Here is a 27,908-nt window from a genome sequence, read left to right as displayed (position 1 = left end):
GGATAAAGAAACTAGCAAGAGTAGAGATTTAGCCAACAATTTGAAAAATTTAATAAATAGTTATTAAAAACTTGAAAAATACAAATTTGAAAATTATTCTTGTGGTCCACGTGTACTACCCTTGTTTTAATTATGCCATAATATCCAATGAGAGATTGCCTACCCAATCTTAGTGCTAACAACAGCTGGTTCAAGGCGTGTACAACAAAAGTTTTCATTACTGCTGGCAAGTGTAAGACTCAATCATTTCTAGCATCAATGCCTTACCCTGAAAACTTTTATGCTCCAGGTATCTGGGTGAAAGAAACCATACTACTCTCGACACCAGTTCCACAAAGGTAGGCTTTCTTAAAGGAGCTCTTCTTTTTCCATGTAAAATAAATGAATGACTCTGTACAAGAGACAACGAGCATTATCTCTAACTCAGAGGAGGAAAAGGAGGCTGGGGCATTGTGTATTCCCAGATCAAGTCTGTGTTTTGCTAGCCATTACTTTAAACTTAATCCAGTCCTCATGAATAAAAAACAGTGCACTCACAGTGTTCTTATTGCAGCAGCGTATCCCTGCAAAGCACGACTGCACATTCAAAACAGGGTTAGCCATAAACTTACACAAGGCTCAGCTCAGTAACATGCATTGGTGAACCATAGTCTGTCTGTTTCTGTCAAGATTATCATAAGAAAGCTAACCAGGTCACAGCAATAGAAATACGTACAAATACATACCCACTATCACTCTTACAGTGAGAGAAAGAGAGACAGACAGTATTTGCAAAAAAGGAAAAATAGACAAACATACTGCAAATATGACATTTAACAACATAAAATGTGATTTTCATTCATACAAACCCACTAATCATAAAATGCCTTACCTTCGTACATCTTACTCCCAGTCACACAAATTGTTTCAGTTTGCAAGCTGAAATACTAACTGTACATGCCCAGATCACCCATATGACCATTGCAAGGCATTCTTAAATATACAGTACACTACCAATACAACCAAAAATTACAGGGAATTGTTGTACCACTATGTCTGACCTGCTTCCACTAGTTTTCAAAAGTATGAAATTGATATTTTGGTGTTTTTGTGCCTATCAGGTATTTTGTTTTGGGTAAAATAAACAGTTTGTTATCAAGTCATAAAAATAGACATAGACAATTGAAATATTCCAGATAGTGCCTCCCAGCAAGGATTCTCAGTGCCTACACCCTGAAAAAGCATGGTACACAGGCTGAGACACAACAAGACCATTATAGTCACTACCTAGTGTAAAACAGCTGAGAAGACCCTGCTGCCTTAAATAGCGACACAGACCCTCACATATCAAACATAATTGGACAACAGGGAAGTTCAACTGGAATAGAGTATTGTATAAAAAAAAATGCGCCAAAGTTTCTTCTGCACAATTGAGTTTTCTGTACAACGTATAATGCTGTATAAAGCTATCAGCTACAACTGGTAGCACTTCAGTTGCTCCCTAGATGCGGTAGAGTGGTAGAGTGAGGGTGTGTCGCACATCTCCGGAAAGCGTTGCCAGATGCACAATCCATGGCTAATTTTAACCTTAAATAAAATAAAAACTATTGAGGCTAAAGGGTTGCAATTTGGTACGTTTGATGATTGTAGGATGGATTATCAACACAACAATTTGCAGCCTTCTAGCCTCAGTAGTTTTTAAGATCTGAGGGCGGACAGAAAAAGTGCGGACGGACAGACAAAGCCGGCACAATAGTTTTCTTTTACAGAAAACTAAAAATGTAATGGGTGTAGTAATAATCACATTCAAATTAATCACCCTTTATTGTCTTCTAAAATTGCATAACACATTATTTTATTTGAACACTGTAGCTGAATTAAAATTCATCACAAGAAGAGTAGTTACATACACAAGTTTTGGAAACATCAAAGAGTGCAGTCAAAGGCAATATGAAAACTACATGAAAAATCTATCTACATTTAAGCTGGTACTAGGTATAGTATCATGACAATAAAAATGGATTTATGAATCTCTTAGCAACAGTGCTGAAGAGCACATTAAAATATAAAGTAAAAAATTCTACAACCCATTAAAATACTTTCTCCCCTCCAATGCATATTATAGCAAAACTTTATTACATGTACAATACAGTATATTAGTGCTAAAGTTAGCTGAAGGTTAAAAATTTATCTTAAGTCTTTCGGCAAAAATATCACCATCAATACCAACATCTACGTCATAAAAAGAGCAACAATAAAAATTCATTATTCCCCAAAAACTTGCCTTTTTGACAAACTGTCTGCTACTCTATGCTGCCTCACTATTCCCTCGTCACACTAAATATGGAAGCGGGGGCATTCCATCTGTCTGCAGCTCTTCGCCCATTCAGATATTGCGTGTAGTTTATCTGTGTATGCATTTCCTGCTCTTCAACAGTCACTTTCAAATGTCTTTTTGTCAAGTAATTCACAGAAGCACAGATATGTACATTCAAAGATTTTAGCAGTGATACATAAATACCTAACAGCCCATAAACTGTACAGTATTATACTTTTATAACATAAAATAGAACCAAGTAGAGAAAAAAACAACCTTGCTTGATTTTTTTTATAAGAATATGACCCTCTTGAATCTGGGCGATAAATCTTTTTCTCTAAAGTGAACTAATGCATTGTGTAAATTCTATGTAACGTCCTACAATAATCTTTTACCAGTAAATACACCTCTAAACATTTTAAAACCATTTAACAAATTATGCATTGTAGCCCTAAATTTACATTAAAACATGTAAATAAATAAGGTTACAACATGTGTCTGTAAAATTATATACGATTGTTCTTATGATAATTCAAGCACAGTCACATCTCCACAATAAACCTGGGGTACACTTAAGCTCAGCTGATGGTTTGGTTACATACATCAGCATATGCCTGAAAAACAATAGAAAACATACATATGAAGTGTTATACAGCACTCTTTAATGTTGCTTATTTTCAAATTATAATACCTTATATAATCTTTAAATTTCACCCACAGCAACCTCGTATGTTACAGGTGCTATCTTGCCCAGAACAGAGCAGTGTCAGCCGAGAATAATCAATCAGCAGACAACAAGAGGTCTTGAGCCTTCTTCCCTACAGTGAATCCCTATTTGAAGGAGCACTTCTTGCTCATTACACCACATTGTTATCATTTCACTGAGCCTAGCTCAGTGAAAGACTGATGTTTTCTCAAGTATGAAAAAATTCATGGCTGTTCCAACTCCACCGAATAATCTTGTCTACTCGCATTGCTGCCAACTTGAACTACATATCTAGTCTATCCCATCTGTTCCATAATCAAAATGGTTGTTTGGTTCAAGAAAAGTAAAATGTCCTAAACAAAAATATTCTTTGAGTTATATCATTTGCACAGTGGGTGAAGTAAGCCAAGGCATTTTAGAAATGGGAAAGCAATGAATAACGTGTGCCTTGCCTCTTCCTCTATAAGCTATAATTCAAATTACACAGAAATTAGCAAAAACACTACTGTAATTTTAGAGCGGAGGAATACAAGCTACTAAACCAACTTATTCACAAAAGTCTGCAGAGAATTCAGGGTAATGAATATCTCAGCTAACTCTTAAGTAACTAATGCACCTATCACTGCATCACAGCAAGAAAGGGAACTCTAGCAGGTGACACTTAAAGACACAACTCAAAGTTTTATTTTGTCTACCAATACCTATTCTTAGCTAACACTGAAGAGCTCTAGGCAATACAGCATTATTAAAATAAGAGGTTTGCATAAGGCATGGATATTTCTAAATTTAAGCCATCCATTTCTAAACTTAAGCCAAAAAAATTAAGGCAACCAATACAGTAACATATTGTTGAAGTAATTTCCTTCTGAGATTATCAGTGTATTCCCAAATATAACTGCAAACAAGCTATCTGGCACCTTTTCAAGGAATTCATGGAAACACTAAAATTTCTATGTTCACTACAATTTCAAATTCTGAAATAAGCTACTCTCAAGCATTTCCCATATCAAACTATAACTATAACAAGTATTTTCTTCAATACAAAAAGTAAAGGTTCTAAAACTATCCTTTTAAAAATAAAGATATAGACAAGCTAAAAATATGATAAGTTTCATTCTCCCACAAAAAGCAAAAAATACATAAGATTTAATACAATCAAAAGTGCTGTAATATAATACTTAATCATCAAATACTTTGAAAAAGGTAAATACAGTCACTGTTGGCCTTGACAAGACTTCAGCAGCAAATCAGGAAATTGTATGAGGCTGAGCTCTAGTAAACCAAGACTCGAACAGTTACCTACCCCAAGCCATACTTCCACTACGAGATTCACTGAACGCTGGTAACATAGTATTTTATGATAGCGAATATCAGATAATGCAGTCAGAACACCAATTATCGTTTGTAGAGCTCCATTCTTCAGAGATACTGGCACTGACATGAAATGCTTCTGACACTTTGCTCTGCCTTTATGTCTGCAGCCTTCCTGGATCTTCTCTTCAAGACAAAGTAACCCAAAGCAATAGTTTGCTTTCTCATAATCATGGTGCTTACGATTCACACTGTTGTTTGGATATTTTTCATTTTAAATCTTCTTTAAGTTTTACTGTCATGTACTTGAAAATGGTGGCCTTCAGTTCCTCCAAGGGTCAACTTAGCTCAAGCCATGTTCAGTTCACAGCGTATCCACATTAGTATTCTATCAAGGTGTGCTGATGTCACAATTTGCCCAAGATCTTTCACCCCCTTCACTTCACAACTAAAGAACTATGTAAGTCTCTGGGGGCATTATGGGTGCCGATGGTCGTACATTTAAGAGAAGTTGAAAAGTTACATTAATGCACCCTACTGTATTTGGTTTATTCATATGAAATTTCTATTTTTCAGCAGTTCTTGTCTACAAATTAGTTTGCTTACGTTTGTATGTTATTTTCAGCTGTATTTTAATATCCTTTACATTCTTTTTTTTTTCACAAATCAGCATTCATTTCAGTGGAAGCCTGCTTTGCAGGCTGATGAAATTTCAAGCTTGGTTCATATGAATAGCTGCATACTATATTAATAACAAAAACAAATAAAACGAAATAAAATTCATACACTTTACTCCGTGAGAAAAATAATGCTAACTGAGGAGAACAGAGACATGAAAATTATTATTATTATTATCATTATTATTTCTATTTTTATTTTCATTATTATTAACAAGATTTTACCAGAAATACTAACTCGACCAAAGCACATTCTACCAATTCAGCAAGCAACTCCAGCCTCACAAAAAATGAACTACTTTCAAGTCAGATTTAAAGCAGCTGAATACTTACCGTTTTCCTTACATGAAAAAATAAATATCTTCCTGTCAAGACAATTATGATACATACCTGGGGGTCATGTGACATCTTCCTTAACATCTGGCTTCACTTCCAGCTCTTGCCTCTCTTCGATATTTCGACGACACATTGGACAAATCTCTAGCTGCAATGCGCACCTTTCACAGAATCCCCTGTAAAAATATTAAACCAGTAAAACAAAGTAATATGATTTCAAGAATGATGAACACATTGATGGCTAAAGGCCATCAAGGGTTGGTAAACAGCGTCAAAGCAGAGTGTAATGACGAAGTGGCCGAATATGAAAAAGTTTTTTAAATTTTCACTTCCATAAAATACAGCCTCTTCAAGATTTACAGTTGTCTCCACATTCTACTTTGAGAATCCTGAATGGTCATTCTGACCAATTTTACACCACTTAGAGTAACGGTACTTTGAGATTCTTTAGCACTGCATGCTCTCAATGTCGGACTACGCCATATTAAAGCTGACTCCACTGTTAAGCAGATAGAGCACACTAACTTTCAAAATGGCTCAAATAGCCATTAGCATTTTCAGTATCTTGACATTTCTCATGTCAGAACATTATGGCAAACATCCTTAATCAATTGGAACTATGAATACATGCATTTCAGAGGTCTTTCCATTACTGTATGTATTCTGTGGAAATTCTCTCTTCAATGTCCTTGGCTAATATTTTTCAATTAAAACGCCTTCAACATTTGTGACAAGGTTAACATCACCCGTGCATAATCGGTCACAAATTTTGTGACAAAATTGGCTAAACAGTGTTTCATGTAGTTGAAAGCACCATGCAAGCTAAAAATTCAGCAGCCTTATTATGATTTTTCAATAAAAATTCTCAAATTCTCACCTGTGACCACATGGTAAGAGCGTGATGGATGCACGCTCATCAAAGCACAGAGTACAGGCTCCCTCTTCTACACTCATTGCTCGCAACTTCTGCAACTTGATGTGTCTGTAATAAAGGGCAATACTTGTAACTACGGTACTCTTGTAATTTCAGATTCTAAAAGAAGAAACTGTCATTTTGCACAAAATTAATTACATCAAACAAAAATAAAACTAATACAAACAGAAATCTAATACTCTGCTTCAAAGATGGCGCTTATGATCCTTAACAAGCAGGGCAATACAAGATATGCTAATCTTCACATCACCACTGGCTTACTAACCATACCAAAGTATCTTAATAGGCTAATGAGAGAGAGAGAGAGAGAGCAGATATTGCTGTTTGATTCTACATGGTCATACTAGTCAACTGAACAAACCCCTACAAAGCATCTATACAATAATCAAACACTACCCAAAAGTTACATCCTCAGATATATCCTCTTAACTCATTATAAAAATTCCTAAATATCTTTGTTTACACGTATTTATTATTATTATAACTATTAATCAGTTTAACAAGACGAAAGAGTTTTGTTTTGAGACTCTTATTGGGCTCACTCAAAGGATTTGTTCCTAAATGAGAGGTCATGTTACAAAAATCTGACAGCCGAGGGGGAGGGTACACGAATGGGAACGGATGAGAAGTAAACAGCACAAAAAATGTAGCTGGGGCTGAAGGGACACCACAGAACATTTATTAACCTTCACTGTTGACACCATAAGGGACAGAGTAAAGAGGTACCTTCCCTATAGGGTTTGTTTGCAAGAAAGAGCTGAAATTATATTAAAAATTACAGCTTTAAAGAGAACAGACCTAGTCTAAAAACAGATTTGGCATATGCTCCAAGAATCTTAATTTTCTGAGAGGAAACCTTTTATGCTGTGTAGCTGCAGTGATCTGATTTCATCTCAAAACAATATATGATTTTATAACTAGATATTTAAGGTATCATTTTACATAAGAATTTTAATAATATTTCTTCCCAAATAAGCTCACAGGACAGGAGTTTAAAAAAATGGATGCTCTACAAAATACTTAAAATATACTAAAAAACAAGATGGGCTATTCAATTCTGTTTAGAACTAAAAGTAAGAAGAATCCACTGATGGAATTACTTTTCAACTTTTATTAACAAAACTTGACAAATTAAATTATGAATTTAAACTCATTAAAAATCCAGCTTTCAGATACAATTTAAATACAGTACTAGTTTTAAAAAATCTTACATTTTGTTTGTAAAATTACAGCCTTGATGTCTTGATGGTTTTACTTTTAGTAGTCTTGATGGTTTTACTTTTAGTAAAACCATCAAGACATTTTGAGCTGGCCCTCTTTTATGCACTATACCTACAAAATTTAGGGAAAGAATGGTTTGCTACTCATACAAACACACGCACAGTTCACTTTACATATTCACCAATTACAGTATGTGTATAAATGATCAAAACATACAAGCAGTATATAGAGGAAAAAGAAGCCTAAAGACAGTACTCACCTTGGAAGGATAATTTTGTCTTTTTCCTTAAGATATGCATGATCATTGAAACTCTGGAAAGGAACATCCTTAGGAGGATATAAAAAGGCTTTGCGGCCAAAGTTGAATTCGCACTGCTGAAAAGACATGAAGCTTGCAGCTGCAAAAAATCCACACCTGGCAAAAGATGTTATACATTACTACTGTACATTCTTAAAAGCAGACTTTTTTATATATTTTTTCTTGTAAATGCAAAACAAGGTTAATATCAATTACTCCCCTTATCAAATTTGATTCATAAGTTTCCTGTGAAGAAGTAAAAGTATCTCCTACTGTATGCATACCCACTGAAAGTGTTCTTCAAAGGAAATACCTGGCATGAGCTGCTTGCAAGAATTCTAGACATTTAAGGATTCTTACTCATCCAAATTGCATACTAAATGACAATGTTGCCCATTCCCTGGATTATAGAGAATAGACCCTTGTTAGAGGGTTAATTTTTTCCAAGACAGAGAATGCTGCCCATCCCTTAATTTCTCTCATTATATACATACAGCAGAGTATTTGTTTTTTTATTATTTTTGTTGATGAATTGATGTGTAAATTTTTAAAAAACAGGATCATGTGCATATCTATATCAAACACACACATAAGGCTGGCTACCATACACACTTTCCTCATCTTCTTTAGAGCTTGAAACCACTTTACAGTGGGATAAGAGGGGTAAACTGAACTCTATAATAATTTGGCAAAAAAATGCACAAAGACGACAAACGTACCTAAGGCTACATACAGTAAAGCCTCTACTTCATTTTTCACTCAATTTCACAAACCTGAAGACCTGAAGACTCCTTTGACTTAGATATCTGACCTGAAGGAGACACCCTTTCATTCATTTTACCATGCCTGACTCCCTCCTTGGTTTTTTGCAGCATAAACATCATTTGTGTAATTTTTTTTCTATATTTATCATCTTCTTAAGTGTTGTAGCAATTTTTCTACTGTGATTTCACTGACTATCCACCGCTGCTATTCAACACATTTAGAAATTAAAACACTGAAAAAACCTCCTTTACCCTTTACAATGCAAAATCTAACAAAAGCCTTTTTCTTTCATTCACTTAAATGGCGACTTTTGATTGTAAGTACTACAACAGTTCCTTGTTCTGGTCCTCAAGTGTTCATTCATGATTCGAGCTTCTGCATCGAGGCCTCTCCTACACAGAGATAACTACACTTACACTCTGTTTTCCCAACGGGCTTCACATCGCCCACTTCATAAGTGCCAGCATCCATGCAAACACATTTTGTTATGGTTCCATTAAGTCACACTACCTAGAGTCAGTGACACAATTTTTTTATTTAACAGCTGTTAATGTAAATATATCTCTGTTCACTACATTCATTTAATTTCCTTTGCTATTAATATTTTACTAATGTACAGTCTCTTTGCTTTTGTTCTTTTTCATACATATACAAGCAAACAGTTTATATAATGGAAGCTGGAAGCTTGCTTTCCAAGTTTACGCCCATTTTGCCTTGTTCCATGAATGTAAGCACATTTTTAATTACAACAATGAACAAGTAACTAATGCGCCGAAGTTTCTTCGGCACAATCCAGTTTTCTGTACAGCTGCTACAGTGTATAATCAAGGCCACCGAAAACAGATCTATCTTTCGGTGGTACCAGTCTAATGCAGTATGAGCCGTGGCCCATGAAACTTTAACCACGGCCCAGTGGTGGCCTATCCTATATCATTGCCAGAAGCACGATGATGACTAACTTTAACCTTAAATAAAACAAAAACTACTGAGGCTAGAGGGCTGCAATTTGGTATGATTGATGATTGGAGGGTGGATGATCAACATACATATTTGCAGTCCTCTAGCCTCAGTAGTTTTTAACATCTGACGGTGGACAGAAAAAGTGCAGACAGAAAAAAGTGCAGATGGACAGACAAAGCTGGCACAACAGTTGTTTTTACAGAAAACTAAAAACTACCATAATTAGTTATCAACAATTTCAAATAGAGGATAAAACTTAAATTAAAATGTAATGGCTTCTGATGAAGTCTTAACTTACGTGGCATTCCTGAATACTTGAGTTAGAGGTGGTAAGGGATCACCGTTCAAATAAAAGATGACTTCTGCATTGGTTAAGTCTAGCAGAGAACCCAACACATCACCTGGTTTCCAACTTGGATGGACATGACTTTCACTCTGGGCATTATGCCAAAATAACTGGCGACAACCATCATATGCAACCGAAAATTCATCATCACCAATACCATAACCTTCCTGTAAATAAAGGACATACATAAATGACTTAAGAACACTACGGAAATTAAGAACTAAGAATTCACTTTGGTCTACCTTTTGTAAAAGAAAAAAAGTCTTGACAAATAAACAAGGGAATCAGTTTGCAAAGTGAGTGTCATCATCAGTACCACTGCTTTCATGAAGAGATGAATCTGAATTAAACGATACTTATTGCATTAATGTCAGCATACTAAAACCATTAAAATAGTAAAAATCACTGTAATCATCATTGCCAAGAGTTACAGTACTACTATTAACTTTCTATATAAGAGCAATGGTCTTTTCTTGGTGCTCAACATGACATTTAAAAAAAAAAATCCATATCAGGCTTCCAGAGGCACTGATTCCCACCTTGTTTTACTCCTAGAACAAAGTTGCCAGATAGTATTAAGAGCGAGAAAAAAGTTACCTGATAGTACTTTTGGTATAAAAGAAAAACTTCTTGGATAGCAATATAACAGAGAGAGAAAAAAGTTCCCTGATAGTACAGGTATTTTCAGTATACAAGAAAAAGTTGCTGGATAATATTAACAGAAAGAGAAAAAAGTTGCCTGACAGTACTTTCAGTAAAAAAGAAAAAGTTGCTGGATAGTATTAACAGAAAGAAAAAAAAGTTGCCTGATTGTAATTTCAGTATAAAAGAAAAAGTTGCCAGATAGTATTAACAGGGAGAAAAAAATTGCCGGATAGTATTAACAGGGAGAAAAAAAAGTTGCCTGATAGTACTTTTAATATAAGAGAAAAGTACTTTTAGTAAGTTCGGCTTATCTACAACAAAATTCAACATATATGATGATGAAAGCCAGCTCTAGTACTGCAATACTTAAAATCAACTATAGTAAAAACAAGCAGTATCCAAAAGAAAACGTGAGTATTCTTGAAATGTGCTGGTTCAAGGGGACAAGCATTTATGCTTGACTCACGACCTGGAAGTCATTGTTTTGAAAATAAGTTTTAGGTTGAAACATTCAAGCAGTATTAAATTTTAAATTCCTTATTTTTCACGATGTTATTCTTAGCTAAAAATAATAAGCTGTTAAATTTTTACAAAATAAACTACAAACTGCAACAATTCTGATAATCATCGTGTTTGTACCATAACTTCCCATCAGAATAACATATGTTGTTTACAAAAATATATTTCTTTGTTAAATATTGCACCTACTGTAGCATACCATCTAACTATTCAATATTTTACAATCATAGGAATTCTTGGACACTTCTCCCTATATTTTACCCTATTTGATCTAACGTAGGCCTTGCTAGATTTACAGAATCTTGGTTGCCACTAGAAATGTTCTAACATAATTTAACCATTTTATATACTTTTGTCACCGACTAACAGGAGTTGAAATAAATGCTATAAGTAATTGCAAAGCCTGTCTATGCTTTCTTGTATCACTTTGAAAGGACTGCTGTATCCAGCACCACCACAATTTACAACTATCCTAAGAATAATAACTCCAAGACCCCCTTTGTCAGAGTGGAGGGGGAGTATGGTATCCTGTTCTGGAATTGTCTAGCTGCTGGTTCTGAAAACCAATATCTTTCACTATTTACATCTAACACACAGGATGAGGTACTGTATTTAATCAAATAACCCTAAGCATAACTTTAGTGCATAACTTTAGTGCAATTCACTTCATTGCATTAATCAGAAGCCCCTCTGATCACTATTACCTCAAGTAAGGTAATGCTTGTTAAATAAACACACGTATCTTTTCATGGTTGCAGTTTGACTGCAAAATTCTATATAGTCCAACTTACGTGATTTAAAAATTTGCTGTCTTTTGTAGCCCAACCAATCTGCATTACGCCTGCAGTGATAATGGTAGCTTCATAATACCATATACCCGAATCCACTTGGAATGTGCAGCGTACACTTTCAAATGATGAAGCATCACAACGAGCCTGTTGAATTACAGTACTTAAATAAATTGCATATCTTTTCCTTATATGATATACTGTACAGTATAACAAAAAAGTTCTGTAAGTAAGCCATCGTAACAAAAAATACCGAGTTCAGTATATCTGTTGAAACAAAATACTAAAAATACTGTGTGGTACTTACCTGCAGCCCATCAGGAGAAATCTTAAGATATTCACTAACATCATTACTATTAAGCATAGCATTCAGGTGGCTGGTATCAACATTTTCATATGAATAGGGACGGCCTTCACATATAACTGGAATTAAAAAAATAAAATTTTTGAGTACCCATCTGATAATTATACATGCTGCCTTAACTAAATTGTTATAGGTCCTGATATTTATGAAAATTTTCCTTTCAGCTCTAAGTATGAGAACTATTCTAACTGCAGGTATTTCCTTTTGGATGACAAAAAGAAATAAACATGACAACAGCCAAATTCTCTCCATTCAGAGTATTCCTTCAAAGGAATTCAATTTGCACATTAAAAAAAAAAGTCTCATACATATTGTATGACATACAATTAAAAAAACCATTTATTTTTGCCCACTGTTTATCATTTAGTCAACATTGTACCAAAGCTTTGAAGAATACTGAGAAAATAAGAAAAAGAACATATTTCTTGAATACATGATGATTAATTTTCAGTTCCATTAATAAACATGAAACAAAATACTTGTGAATAATTCAAACTATACATACTGTTGTCTCTGAAAAACCAAATTCTCTTATGTGCAATATGAAGGACAAAATAAATTCCCATTTATGAATGCTATATCAGGAAAATGTGACAAAGAAATTTTTGGAAAACGTTGCAAGATCCAGAGACTTCAAAAGGGTTCGAAAACCTTTCCAGTTTGATGAGAGATGTTATTTTTGTTCTACTACCAGACGAATAAGTTATGGACATGAGTAAAGCTTTGAATTTTATAATAATGTAAAAATATCATACACTGGAATGCACATGGTCATGATGGAATGTCAGCAAAAATTTTGAATGTGGAACCATTTATAACAGCTCAAGCATTCCAGTAGCTAAAGATAAGCTTAGTAATTGGGAGTGGGAATAATTCTAAATTCACCAAAGAAAGGAGATTTGACAAAGTGTGGCAATTAGAGTGGTACTGTGCTTGCATGAACTGGCAGCAAAGGCATTCCTTATGTTCTTGATTATATGTAGTTCTCCTCACACCAACATATTTCAAAGAATACATTTCACAAATAAAACTAGCCCTAGAAATCTTTAGTTATGCAAACACAGTTTAATCATAGCAAACAAATATTCAACTTACATAAATTATCTAAGCACCACTGCGCACAAAATCCAACTTGACAATGGACATAATCAGTATGGTCCATCCAACTCTCAAGTTTTCTCAGAGGATTGGTGATTCCAGAACCTAAGCACTGGCTAATACTGGTTTTGTTTTCACTTGTTTGGGCAAACTTCTCTAGTGCAATTAAAGCAAACAAAATGACGCATGGATGGTTCTCTTCATTCTGTAAAATTAAAACAAAAACATATTAACTTTGGATAATACCCTAACCCTTCTTTCTATTGCAATAATCAAGTTTATGAAAATCAAATAATGACATCATGATAGCAACGACAGAATTACTGAGAATACTGTAATTACTAAAATTTATTTATGCAAAACAGCCTACTTACTAGTTGAGCAACCAAGTACTGCAACGTATTGTGAGTTAGGAGGGCTATAGAAGCTGGACCTGCAAGCTTCTCAGCAATGCAGCCTAAAACCACACATATGTTACGATGCTGTTGTGGATCCTTCCACCCATCTTCTGCTTTTTCACTGCTCAGTTCAAAAAACTTGCATAAATGAACAACAGTTTCCTGGAAAAAGAAAACACATCTGTAATCACTTTTATATTTCTCCTCTGAAATACAAACAATACACATGACTGATGGATGGAGAGTTTTAAAAATAGTGGGGTTGCATATGACAAAATTATTTTTTCATATAAACAAATTGGTCATTTATATGCCCATGTTCACAGTCTTGAATATCCCCAGATTAAGAACCTCTGGTCCAACAGAAGCAGAGTAGTTTATTACTAAGTAGTTCAACCAAACTACCAAACTAGTTCCTGTCAAGAGACAACAAAAAGGCTTGTCAAGCACTATCTGGAAGACCTCGGCTCATTTGCCTATGCACAGAGACAGGTCTAAGGGGATCCTTAAAACACTTCACCAATACATTACAATATTAAAAAAAGGTTCACAAAAGTCACAAACAGTAAAGGACCATTGGTATACAAAAAATACAAAGTGCAGCATAACAAAAATCACACATTGCTAAAACCACACGCACTGTAATAACATTCACCAAAAATATCAGAAAAAATTATCCAAGTAATTGCAGAGTTGGTAAATAACAAAAGCAAACACACAAATAAAAAACCCACAACCATAAACCACATTATGACACAAGACCAAGCACCAGTAATCTTGAGGACAAGTCCCACTCCAATCGGTGACAACAAAATACTAACAGCAATTATCACTGACAGACACACTAATAAATAGCAATTCCGAGATGCAAGCCAGGCCTAACAATGAATCAGAACAAAGCATAATGGTCAGACACCACAGGTCCTGTCCCATTAAAAATGTGCATGTAAATAGTGAACTACCTAAGGACAACCAGTTGTGAATGCAAACATACACACACATAAACACTAGCTAACATATATTAAAATAAATATTTTAAAACTAGTACAAAAAGTGATGACATAAAAGAATTAATGGATAAAGTATTGCTAAACTGGCCAAAAACCGAGAATAATAAAAAATACCAGAAATACAGTGCAAAGAAGCAAAGTCAGTCAATTTATACTTTACTCAGCATTGCACTCGCAAAATACGAGGTTAGAAAATGATACAACCCTGTGGTTCCAAATGGCACCAGTGTTGTTGATCTACCATGCCTCATTCACCTGTTAGACAGAAGACTGCGAGTCTGAGGATATTTGGGACTACAAACGTAGGCACATACGACAGACAAGTTGTAATGAAACATATATGACAAACAGGAGGCTACATAAACTATGCACTATGCATCCATAAAAAAAATTTTTTTTCATGCTCATGTTGATGATCAAAGAACTTTTAATTTACAATCATGTTCAGGTTTTTTGTAAACCTCTCGTCTGACAACAGCATTAGGTCTCTGCTGGTGACAACAAATGGTATATAATAATGATCTAGTATTTTGTTCTTATAGTAAACTTTGCTTGTATCTACATTAGCTTTTGGGATGTTCATGTGGAGTTTCTTTAACTCATTTTCCCCATGTAATATAAAATGTGATGATTTTTGGTTACAGCTAGACGGTAAACAGTGACATCAGCGATCAGAGTTATGATATATATTTAGCTGACCTTCCACAGACTTGCATTTGAGAAAAAAAATAAAGGCACTGGAAAGCGAGGCAAAGTCATCAGATAGGCTGAACTTCATTATGGACTGGTATCCAGAAAAATTTACATCTTTACTTGTGGAACAAGATGAAGTACTTCATTACGAGTAAATCTATGGCATACATAACTATTTTGATGGGTAGAAATAAATAATGGATATGGGAAAACACAAGCAATAAGACCATAACATGATCACTTACTCTCGTCTATAGGCTCTCAATGGCTCCCATGAAGGATTAGTTCATACAATGAAAGGTGAATATTGGAATAAGGTGAAAAAAAAACTCAGAGCACTTACAGTTTACAACAAGTATCTCAAAGGTCATCAAGTGCCATAATGAAAATTTAAGCAATGACAGTGAGTGAAGAAGGTCGGTGGTAAAAATTGTGACAGCTCAAAGTACTGATGGAATGGAATGGAATATAGAATTTAGGCCAAAGGCCAAGCTCTGGGACCTATGAAGTCATTCATTGCTGAAAGAGAGAGTAGAAAGGTTTGAAAGGTGCAACAGGAGGAAAACTTCACAGCTGCACCATGAAACAATTGTTAGGAGAGGGTAGATAGCAAGATGGAAAAAAGAGAATATGAATGGAGGTACAGTGAAAAGAATGAAAGGGATTGCAGCTAGGGGCTGAAGGGACGCTGCAAAGAACCTTAAGTAATGCTTACAGTGCACCGCGTGAGGTGCACTGATGGCGCTACCCACCCCTATGAGGAGCTTAAAATAACAAACTGAAAATGTCAAGGAAAAATTAGAAAAAAGATGTATGATGAGGGTATCAGTAGTATCCTCACCCCACATATATCAGCCACAAATTTAACCTGGATGAATTTCTACTGCTACTTAAAATATCTGGGCCACACACGGTTTTATAGACTACCACTGTGGATAAATAGTTTGCCTGTAATTCTTTCCTTAGAGAGTAACCTGCAATCTCTACATGAAAACTAAACTTTGTAAATGATTATGTATACTGTAATACAAGGTTTTGCAAAATCACAAACCTTGCTTGGCAGTGGACAGTCATCCAGCAACAGCGTAATAACAGCAGGTCCAAGTGGATCTTGCAGAGGAATAACTTGCACCATTGATCGCACAACTACCAACCATCCTGCTTCCTGGTCAGCAATAGTATGCAGCTTAAGCATTGATGGTGGGGGCTCCTGATCACTGTTTTGACAGAAAAAAGAAGCCATTAACTTTGTCTTCAACATCACAGACATATTACAATACATGGAAAGTTTCTGTCACCCAAAATCATAATCCTTTCAACAATAACTATTGTCTCTCAAGCAAACCTAGTAACACCTCATGTAGACTGATTCTATTAAATTGTTAAAAACTGTAAATATGGACTTTGTAGTAAAGCTTCTGAATGCTTAAATCTTCTAAAAATTTAATTCTGTACTAAGAAAAGCAATTAAAACATAATCTAACATGTGCTGAAATATCCTCATGGGAAATGGCTAGAAAATGTATATACGGTACTTACTTGTCCACCAAAGTTCTTATGACGGCAAGAGTATCCAAAACATATTTGTCTGTCACAGCCGACAAAACAATGCTATTTATGCTGTCTTCCGTATCCTGAAAAGTCAAATATTAGTCTAACAGTTTACACATTTTTTAAATACAGCAACAGCAAATATTGTATGTCAAGCATCACCAAACATGGTTGTTGAAACACTACTTACAACACTGAATCAATCTGCCAATCATATGTTCCACTTATACAAAATTTGCAATTTACTTACATGGCAATAAATCAGTTAAATAAGAGGTTTGTATTCAGTATCTCGTGTATGGAATCTGCTACTCACAAGCCAAGCATTCATGAACTACATTGTCCAGTATTGCTTGTCTTAGTTACCTCAGCTACCCCTCCCTTAAAGTTTTGATTTAGAAACAATGACGATCATGTTAATCTGTCACCTGAGATCCTGTGCTATTACTGGAAGAAAAGGATAAGGAGACTAAAGTCATCTTTCTCAATGCGTTGTCAGCTGCTGAGAGGGTCCTACGGAGAGCTATGCCAAGGTTGTCACACCTCTAAATCCAGATCTTAAGCCTAATGAAAGATGTAATGACTCATGACAAATATGCTTCCACATCCTCACTGGGGTCTTCCAGTAGACTTGGGTCTTTCCTCCCAGATTCCTTCTTGTGCCACATTTTCCAGGTAGCTGACAAAATTTTCTCATGCCATTTTACCTCTGCCTCTTGCTGCCTAGAGTTAGTGGAAATAATCCCGTATTCCTTTGCAAAACTCTGAGTAGTTACAGACTTCCTCCAAGTGCAGCAATCCAAACAATCATTTTCTGGTTTAATTTTGGAATTCAGTCTATAATAACCCTTTATTCCTTATCTATATGAGTAATACTGTATTGCAAATACTGCTCATACTGAGAAGGAAATATAAATCTGCCTTGCACTCGATTACTTAAGATCTTCCTTGCACTCGATCATTCTAAGATCTCCAGTAACAATCCAATCTGAGCTATTATTTATTTAGCTCTCACAGAGCTGGCTTGAAGGATTGGTCTTTCATAAAAATAAAATTTTATTTTATTAACAAATTACAGCTTTTTGAAGATTTTATAGCTTGGTTAACTGAAAATTATGAAGAATCTGACAAAATTTCTTCAGTTGGTCTGTTACCAAACCTTGAAACTTGTTGCCCATAAAAACCTTTCACTTATTAACCAAAGCTAGTTTCTGCCTACCATATCCCACCTGAAGCATTCTACTTAGTCTTACCAATATTCAAAAGCATTTTGTAGAAACCATTGAAAGGCATGGTTCCAAAGGCAAGAGTACTGGATGCCTATTTCATATCACAGCCGTTAAATTTACAGTCATCCTCAGCTATACATAAAATGTTTGTCATTTTTACTATTGTCTTAGATAATTATGGGACAGAAGCATAACAAAAGGGCACTGCTGCAATTACTAATATTATTCATGCAAACACATAAGGAACAAACCAAATTTGCATAGAATTGAATGCCCTTTCATAAGAAGAAAAATCAGGGGCAGCAGATAATAAGCAATATCAATTATACTGTAATATTTAAAAATTTACAATACGATAAACAAAAAAATATAAATAAAATAGTAACTGACAACAGAATAAATGGTTCCCTCTACCATTAATGCTCATGGTGCGCAAATATCATCCTCAGCAAAACTGCACCTTTCCCACTGAAGGAAGGTCATTTAGTCTTTCCTTAATGTCTTCCACATGGGTGACCTAAATGTAGTTGTGATACAAGGTAAGTTCGTTTTGTCTTTTAGCTGAAACTTTGTTAATCAGATACAGTTTATCCTCATATCCAGGAAAAACTAGGAGTCTTCCTGGCTAGCAAGTTATCTTCACTCTCCTTCAAAACCCCAGAGGAATGCTCTTAGCTAATCAGTTTCCCTTCACGCTCCCCTGAATCCCCGGATATGCACTCTTCTTATCAATTTCCTGTGCTCCCTTGAAATTGATAAAAACAAAGGAAAACTAAGCAATGTGACACCATACTTTAAAGTAGCTCACAACCTCAAGTTTATGAACATCAATTTCTCTAACAATGCTAGAGAATATCCCACATTTTTACATTAAAGGACTGTATAGTACAGGCAGTCCCTGGTTATTGCTGGGGGTTCCGTTCTGACGGCATGACGATAAGCAAAAATCGCCAATAACCGGAGATCGGCGCTTCTTCTAGGTATGTATTGGCACCGAAAAGCAGAAATCGGTCCATAAAGGCTCTGAATATCACTAATTTTCATTGCTGGACAAGCACCGTAATACCAGATCACCAATAACTGAGCCTGCCGATAACCGGGTACCGCCTGTATTGTACTTGGTATTGTGACGCTGTAGAATCTAAAAAAAATACGGGTACAGACATGAATGAATACCATAATGAACCATGAAACTTAGGCTATAAAGCCTAGCACTGGGGAACTTTCATCCATTCATCACTAAGGGGATGAAGAGGGAGTTGAAGTGGTTGGGCAGCAATAATACATGGGATGAAGCACAAGAATCTGAATGTGACACTGGCAGAAAACCCTACAGTTGCACTAAGAAGTAACAGTAGAGAAAGGCTGGACAACAAAATGGGAGAAAATAGTAAGTTTAGTAAGTGGGAATGGAGATATTAAAAAAAAGGCTAAAAAGTGGGTGCAACTAAGGGCCAATGGGACACTGCAAACACCCTTTATTACTGCATACAAAGAAGTTACAATGCCTACATGATGACATGAAATAAAGTGAAACATAAACAATTTGTCATAGGATGACCAAGTTCTTTCTTTCTCCATTTCAGCGTCAAATATTCCTTTATTTTGGAGATGAAAAATTTGTCAAATCATCCCCAAAAATACTATTACCCATGCAATCTCCACGTGTTGCCAGAACATGGGTAGATGGTTTCTGACATCCTTCCTGAATATACCAGGATTCTCAGCTCTACACACAGGGCCTGGTTTGACCATACATATCCCCATACCATCACCACTTAGCACAAACATCATTCTATTCTGCCATGTCTTTAGCACAAACATCATTCTATTCTGCCATGTCTTAAACCTTTTGGCATACTTTTCGCCTTTATAAATTATTTTAGATCCAGCACCTTCCTACAGAAAAAGTCAGTTGCATCAAAATTAAACCGTGTGATCAGGAAGACTTCTTACTACTCAACCTCTTCAAATCTGCTGGAAATCTGGCAGTTTCCTCTTCGACAACAGACAGCTCCCCATGTCTAAGTCCTACCCTACTCATGAACGTCTGCAGCTATCCTTTACTTACTCTTAATATTCTTTTGAAACCGATTTATGCACTGAATGTTTGCAAATTTGAGTACATTGTGCATTTCAGAATACACGCAATACTAACCTTTTAAATGCATATTCATTCAAATATTCTGGGAAAATACTTATGTAACCTTCTAAATGACACAAGAAAGTTCAATAAAAAAGCAAAAAAATATAAGTAAAAAAATAAAAATCTACGGTTTTAAGACATCACAAAAAAAAAACCAGCCCAACCAGCTCTCTTATTAAAATGCATTTTGGTGGTCACTCAACATAACTATGAATTAAATATAGGAGAAATTAGGGACAAGCAACCTTAAGCAAAGGAGACAATATCAATTTGGCGATGAATGATTTTGTCTTGCTCCTCAGTCATGATGCCACATTCTACTTTTCCTCCCTGTTGTTCTATGATGTGCTCACTGAATCATCTTCAGTTGCGTATGATGAGTTAATCACCAATAAAAATACACTGATGACAACTGAGTGTATGAGAGGATGGACACCTTTGTGTGTGTGTGGTAAGCTTATCCATCAAAACAGAAAAATATCAACTTCATCAAAAAAAAAAATTGCTGACACTAGCACTATACTACTAATAAGCAATTTTGATCAAGGGTGAGAGGTCCAGAAAATATGTTGGGAACTACAGCTCTAACAAGAGATGTGTATATTTTACAATAGTACCAGAAGTAATATGATTTTCTAAAAGTACAAAACCCAATACCCCCAAATTCTTCAAGGTATTTACCCTCATTCTAGCACTCTCCATAGGAATCTAACAAACAGCATTAATTACAAACACCCAGCTTTCCCTGGAAATAACAAACATACAGAACTAAATTGAGAGAGAGAGAGAGAGAGAGAGAGAGAGAGAGAGAGAGAGAGAGAGAGAGAGAGAGAGAGAGAGAGAGAGAGAGAGAGCCCAGCTTTCCCTGGAAATAAGAGAGAGAGAGAGAGAGAGAGAGAGAGAGAGAGAGAGAGAGAGAGAGAGAGAGAGAGAGAGAGAGAGAGAGAGAGAGAGAGAGCTTGCAGCAAAAAAATGTACTTAATTAGTTCTTAAAGACAAACCGAAAAATAGTCAGACATATACTTGCTGGAAATACTCACCGATCCTGTGATGAATTCTATTTGTCTTCTCTCAATGATCATGTCATCATTGCCCCCAGGCTCTGGTTGTGCCTTGCAGCAACAAGACCCCATTACACTAATCACTTATGTAATACATCTCCAGTATGGCACACTCCTATGAGATAAAGTTCTCAAATGTTTATAATCATGGATTTTCCAATTGTATTCTTGCTTATACATAATTTTGGGTCTAAAGGCTGCAAAACTGATAGCAAGATTGGCCTTCCTTCGCAGTTCCTCCAATGCACATCATTAAGATTGTGATCCAACAGCTGTCAAATAACTGGGATGCCATAAAATAAATCTGAAAAGTAAAGAAAAGATATAAGTATGCAATCAATTTATATGTAAAGTAAATTACAGGTAAGGCAAAAATTGTAGATTCAAAACATATCAATTCTCTCATTACTTGCTAAATAAATCACTGACATAACATATAAGCACAAAAACCAACTTCCCTACAAAGGAGTCTCATCAAACCACTATTTTAAGACTTACGCGACATAAATCTTATTTATAAAAGAAAGAGACATAATACTATGAGTTTAGTAAAGTATTTCATACTAAAAAAGGATACTACATGCACCACATAAGAATTTGATCACGGATGCCCTATCAACACATCAGTTTCCTAACAGAACAGCATAATATCCTAACAACAAATTTTCAAGGAATTAGGATGTCCTTAATCAAAGATACATCTGGGAGTTACTCTGGGTAAAATCTTCAAAAGTGGGAAATGAGATAAATTATACACAAATACAACAATTACTAAAGATATAAATGGCAGAGGCTTATCTATACTGTGCAGATATCTACAGACAATACTTATAAATATGAATCACAAGGGATATACAAGATGAACAGTACAGTAATCAAAGATAACAGTAGTTGGGGGACAAAGACCCATCACATAAGCTATTTCAGATATAAGACAAAGCCCATCAGCAAACATTCCCAGATTTCCTAACTTCTGTATTTCTTCTTTAATACTTATTCCCAGCTCTCTAAACACTCAACACTTGCCATTAACATCTCAAACCTCAGTAGAGGAAGCTGTCCATAGCAATATTATGGGGAGTCTGTTACTGCAAGGTTTTGCTATATCAAATATAAATCAGATAAAAGACACACACAAGGATTACATGTCTGAATAAGAGAATTCTGTATATGCAGGCTGCCTCTTCCTAAAAACTGAAGAGCAGGGCCCATATAACTCAAGTCAAAACTCTCTGACTGAAAACTAAACTTTGAGCGGATTATATTCTGATAACCACTTTCCCTAACTTGCTTAAAAATTGTTTCTTTGATGATTGTGTTACTGTTGTATAGATATTTCCAATATAATCATACTGTTCATAAACTGCTTAAGAACATTACTGTACAGAGCTAAATAAAAAAATTTACTCTGTCTTTTACAAAGACGAATCAAAATCCATGAATGAAATAACTCAAATAATAACTCAAGACAGACACTGATCAAAATTCCACTGCATGATGAGGTCAAAGCATTTATACTAGTAGTGATTATGCTTCTCATGCCCTACAGAACTTTGTTATTTACATTTACAATTATCCACGTTCAATACCACCAAGGAGAAATACAGTAACAGCGATCAAGATAACATTATCTAATTAGTAAAAGCTGTAATGTCTGTAACATAGCATACAACCAACTACTATATTCTAACATCCAGAAATATACGTAGACATAAACCAGACAAGTAACATGTATGTCAAAAATATGAGAAAGATCATATCCTTAATGACTGCAATTTGACCAAGATAACTCATGCATACTGTCTAGCATTAAATACTACAATATACAAAAACAAGAATAAAAAACACAAGTGACATTCGGGTTAAACTCTAAATCAGTAGCTTTTTTCAATATTCAATCTGTGGGAATCTAAATATGGAAATACAGTACAGACTATGTTTATTAAAATATTGGAGACAAAAATAATAATATAATGTGGTAAAGCATATACAACCTCCTGAAATTATTTCTGTAGTTTTCTTTTCTAATAATAGTTGACAAACTACTATTTCTACAGATATATAACACCTACCCCTTAACATAACTCTACCCCTACATCTGAAAAATTATGGGGGACTGCACTGGGAAACTGAGGTTCTTAGAAAGGAAAAGTGTATCAAAAGGAAAGGAAAAGTGTATCAAAAGGAAGAGTAAAATATGCTAAAAACACAAAGCAACCTACATAAAATATAAGGTGCAACATGGGAAAACAATACCATAGAGAGAAAGGAAAAATCAAGTTTAATTAACAAGAAAATTGGCAATGAACTACGGTGGTAATCCTGGCCTACGGCACCGTGTCCTACCTGGCCAAAGGTGCTTTGCACGCCTGCATCGCCAATTAGCTGCAAAAATTGTGGCAGAGCGATTTATAAGGATATACCCCTACTCAGGCTTTTTATAGCCTAACCTATGGGTACCACATCCTACCTGCCTTGAAGAAATTATATTCTCCATGTATAACTGGAAAATGTGAAATAATAATGATAAAATATGAGGATCTAAACACACAAATTTAGCAAGACACTCTTATAAGAACAGAAAAATAAGAACAGAAATCCTATATTAAAAAGATGCATAAAATTTGAGGTAAGCAAAAAACTATTAATGTGAAGTCAGTAAAACTGAAGACTGCTACCATAGCTTGGTTTCCGCCATTCATCAACTGAAATATTTACCGCAATTTGTTTGTCCTTTATTCCTCACACCATTGGACAGTGGAACAGTCTCCCTGAGGACGTTGTGCAATTGGAACTTCAAAAGTTCAAGCGAGGATGCAATACATTACTATCCTAATACTATTCTCCTTGCATTTTAATAAATTCTTATTTGTTTATTAATATTTCTTTTTAATAAGTGAGAGCTCTTGTTTCTGTATTTCCCTTTAACTTTTCATACTTCCTAATGAGCACCATATTCTTTGAAAGCTTGAATTTCAAGTCAATGGCCCCCTGTGGGCTTATTCCATATGAACAGGGTTTATCTTCTAAATATATTTCCCACCTTTTTCTTAGGCTAATGTTTTAGCATTCATCCCCAAGGGCCTGGTAGCCTAGCCTATAAACACGGCACCAATTTTGCACGTAAACTGGAAATTACCGAACCAGAGGGGTGCGGTAGTACCCTTCAGTTTTATTGAAAGATCATGAGTCACTTGTAAGCTAACCTACAACCTAGCCTAACATACATACAAAATGAAGTAGGCCTAATGAACACAGGCCTAGCCTAGTATGAGCAGCAGGGCCACAGCTTACTGAAAAGTTAGACAACCTAACTTTACTTGAGCTCAACCCTGGATCTAAGCCTATAGGCTAGGTTATCCTTCCACGTTCCAACCTCTCGTGGGATATCACTTAGGCCTGGGCCTAAGACTGATCAGTTGTCAAGATTATGGTAATCCACGTTCAATGAATATTAACCTATGGCCTAGATGGATTAATTAAGAAAATAAACGTCAAATTTAGAGGAAAAAAAATTAGAATCGGCAAATTAGGCAATGGACGAGGCAAGAAAATTAAGCCACTCTTAGCCTCAAGACAATACGGCCTGGTAGGCATACTTTATACGACTACCCGCCCACAATTAACAATAATACGGAGTTATGTGATATACATAACTGTTCCTCTTGCCTGGGGCTATATGCCCAATCACAGTCAGCTGACAATGACGGTCATCTGACCAACACCCGAGTAGCAGCACAGACTAGGTATACCTATTTCTCCGCCTCCTAGTTTCTAGTTTCCATCCTAGTTTCTAGTTCACACTGGATCGAACTTCAAACTCGCCTTCTGCAGCAGTTGTCACGGGATATGACACCATTCCCCGGGGTGACCAGCGTCAAACATGGCAGAGAGTATTCCCCGCAGACGGCAATTTCTGTCTGACAAGTGGACGAGAACTGCCGTTGATGACCAGAAGTAAACAAGACGTAAGTGGAATAGAGATGTGTCAACTAGATTTGCGTCGGTGTCATAGACATCGTGTTATATCATTCTTGCTTTGTTAAAATGGTTTTTTTGAGGCAATTTTTTATGTGTATTTTTGTGGTTATATATACCGTATAGACCTTTGGATACTTCTGATGTCTTTGTGGGTGTGTATGCGGCGTTGGTATCATGTATCTTTCGCTTTTAATGACATTTTTTAGATAATTATAACGTGTTTTTAGGGTATGTATACTATAGACATCATATATCTTCCGCTTTTAATGACATTTTTGAGATAACGATAATTATAATGTGTTTTTAGGGTATGTATAGTATAGACATCATATATCCTCCGCTTTTAATGACATTTTTGAGATAATGATAATTATAATGTGTTTTTAGGGTATGTATAGTATAGACATCATATATCTCCTGCTTTAAAAATCATTTTTGAGATGCTGCTGATGTGTTTGTGTGTGTACACGGTATAGAAATCATGCATCTTGTTTTTTTAAACTAATTTTTGTGATACTAATAATGAGTGTTTGTGGGTATGTGCAGTATAAACATCATAATTCTTCCGTTTTCAAAATAATTACTGAGATACTTTTGATGTGTTTTGGGTGTACAGTACAGACATATACCTTCTGCTTTTAAAATAATTTTTGAGATACTTTTAATGCGTTTGTGGGTGTATATACAGTATACACCGTGAATTGATTGTTAGCTAGATGAAGATATTTGAAAGAATTACCTGAACATTTTTTTTTCAATGTAATTTTTCTGATGTTTTTATTAGTCACAGTTTTCACAGGAAATAGTTATTTAGATTCGTCTTTCTTTTGTCATCTTGACGTCTGGCATATCAGTAGGTTTGCTTTTCAAATGTGATCCAGTATTATGTTCCAGAGATAGCTAACCCTTGCAATTGCCAACCAGTTCTGGCTAGAAAAAGAAAATTAAGTTAATTCATGTACAGAGCTTGGTTACAAGTTATCTTTTATATTATATTCTCCTTTGAGGCTAGAATGGGATATTAATTTTAGGCCAAAGGACAAGCACTGGGACCTATGAGAGCAGTGCCGAAAGGGAAATTGAGAGTGAAAATGTCTATGTGTAGCAGGAGGAAGGAAGGGTTGCAGCTAGGGACTGAAAGGACGCTGCAAAAAACGTTAAGTAATGCTTACTGTGCACCGCGTGGGTTGCACTGACGACACTAGTCCCATACAGAGCCTTTGGGAATTGGAATATAAAATTTAGCCCAAAAAAGTGTTTTAGTTGAGGGCTTGTCTCCTGCATAATTGAATGTAGTAATTAATTACACAGCAATGAACTGCTTGATTGGCCTACATAAATTAACACCACAGGAAGGTGTATCTGTGCAGGATAAGACAAAGGATAGAATAAAATTGTTCTGCTTACATGGGAAGGAATACTCTGTAACCAGGGATTTGTGGCCAACCTTAGGTGTCTGATGTAAGTGACCATACATAACAATGCTAACCACAATTCCATTATATATCAAATTTATGTCTTGCCTGACATGTTACTTCTGAAAAATTTGATATTGGACTTTATTTAAAATGGCAGCCCTGCTACCAAGATTGGGGTGCGTGGGGAAGCTGTCAAGTATTAATTGAAATGAATGTGACCACTTTAAAAATGACAAAATGATTACAAAGCTATTTTTTAAAAAGCTAAGAATGTCACGGTTCTAAAGTGGGTTCAGTCTGCTGCTAGAGTGACCAGAGTTGACAGGAGATGCTACTTTTGATATGGTCACAGTAGCTGTGGCTTCATCTACTTTATCAAAACTTTCATTGCCCTGTACACAGGAACCCATCATACTTCAACATTTAGCACATCTGCAGAAAAAACTCTAAAACGGAAAGAACTGTAAAAACTTAACAGAGCTCTAACAAACCTTGCAACCTTGCTAAACTTAAAAACATTAAATGTTCAGTATAATTACAAGTAACATTCACACTTCATTTCATGTAAAAGAAGTCTTGCATATTTGCTTAAGTACTCTGCATTCAGTGAAATGCTGAAACAAACAGTGGGAAGAAAACCTCATCTACACACTTTACATACATTGATACACATTAAGTTATAAAAGATATTTATACAGAATATGAATAAAAAAATAAATTAGAAAACTAAACCTCTATATACCACACTCAGTAAGTCTTCCAATTGTCCTAAATGAGAAATTGAAATGTGTCAGAAATTAAGCACATGCACGCACAACGATGAACAGAAGAGCCGAGCTCAATATCACTCTTTAGAACTGATGAACTGTGCCAGAACGAGGAAGAAGATGAATAGGAAAAACTTAGCAACCAGCCAAGAGTAAAAATAAAATAAGGTCTTGGAGGAGAACCAGTGAAAAGTGAACATATATTCCACGAAGAGATGGCTCCTAAATTTGGACTTTTTAACATGAGGATTTGAACTATTGAGTTTAACCTGGCAAGACTACCAAAGAAAAGCACTTCATGTACAGCAATGGTCTGTATCTCAATAAAACACATAATCACATGGCACTGTGCATTTGCTCTCATATACATACAGTTAAGCTTGATCACTT

At 35.5% G+C, this 27,908-nt stretch overlaps 2 protein-coding genes across 5 annotated transcripts in view; one reads left to right on the top strand and one right to left on the bottom strand.

Annotated features, from left to right (window-relative positions):
- Positions 1 to 1,784: 1,784 nt before the first annotated feature.
- Positions 1,785 to 25,315, bottom strand: LOC136832286 (RING finger and SPRY domain-containing protein 1-like). Of its 4 annotated transcripts, none has more exons than XM_067093170.1 (13): positions 25,178 to 25,315; positions 21,332 to 21,656; positions 16,905 to 16,999; positions 16,417 to 16,582; positions 13,639 to 13,824; positions 13,262 to 13,469; positions 12,110 to 12,225; positions 11,806 to 11,949; positions 9,803 to 10,017; positions 7,741 to 7,896; positions 6,204 to 6,308; positions 5,381 to 5,502; positions 1,785 to 2,910 (listed from the first exon to the last, which is right to left on the bottom strand). In XM_067093170.1, exons 2-12 carry the CDS (start codon positions 21,422 to 21,424, stop codon positions 5,388 to 5,390), a joined length of 1,599 nt encoding a protein of 532 aa, XP_066949271.1. In that variant the 5' UTR covers positions 21,425 to 21,656; positions 25,178 to 25,315; the 3' UTR covers positions 1,785 to 2,910; positions 5,381 to 5,387. The 4 variants fall into 4 exon arrangements, with proteins under 4 accessions (XP_066949271.1, XP_066949272.1, XP_066949273.1 ...); XM_067093171.1 differs by having other exon boundaries at positions 25,105 to 25,242; XM_067093172.1 differs by having other exon boundaries at positions 25,010 to 25,184.
- Positions 25,184 to 27,908, top strand: part of LOC136832289 (ribosomal RNA processing protein 36 homolog) — a 20,498-nt gene continuing 17,773 nt past the window's right edge. The window contains exon 1 of the mRNA XM_067093176.1: positions 25,184 to 25,320. The gene's annotated coding sequence lies outside the window, so the exon portion shown is untranslated. The remainder of the gene's footprint in view (positions 25,321 to 27,908) is intronic.

This window comes from Macrobrachium rosenbergii, chromosome 49, assembly GCF_040412425.1.
Source record: "Macrobrachium rosenbergii isolate ZJJX-2024 chromosome 49, ASM4041242v1, whole genome shotgun sequence".
In the NCBI taxonomy this organism is placed as follows: domain Eukaryota; kingdom Metazoa; phylum Arthropoda; class Malacostraca; order Decapoda; family Palaemonidae; genus Macrobrachium; species Macrobrachium rosenbergii.
The sequence above is the reverse complement of the archived record's forward strand: the minus strand, read 5'-3'. Positions and strand labels throughout refer to the sequence as shown.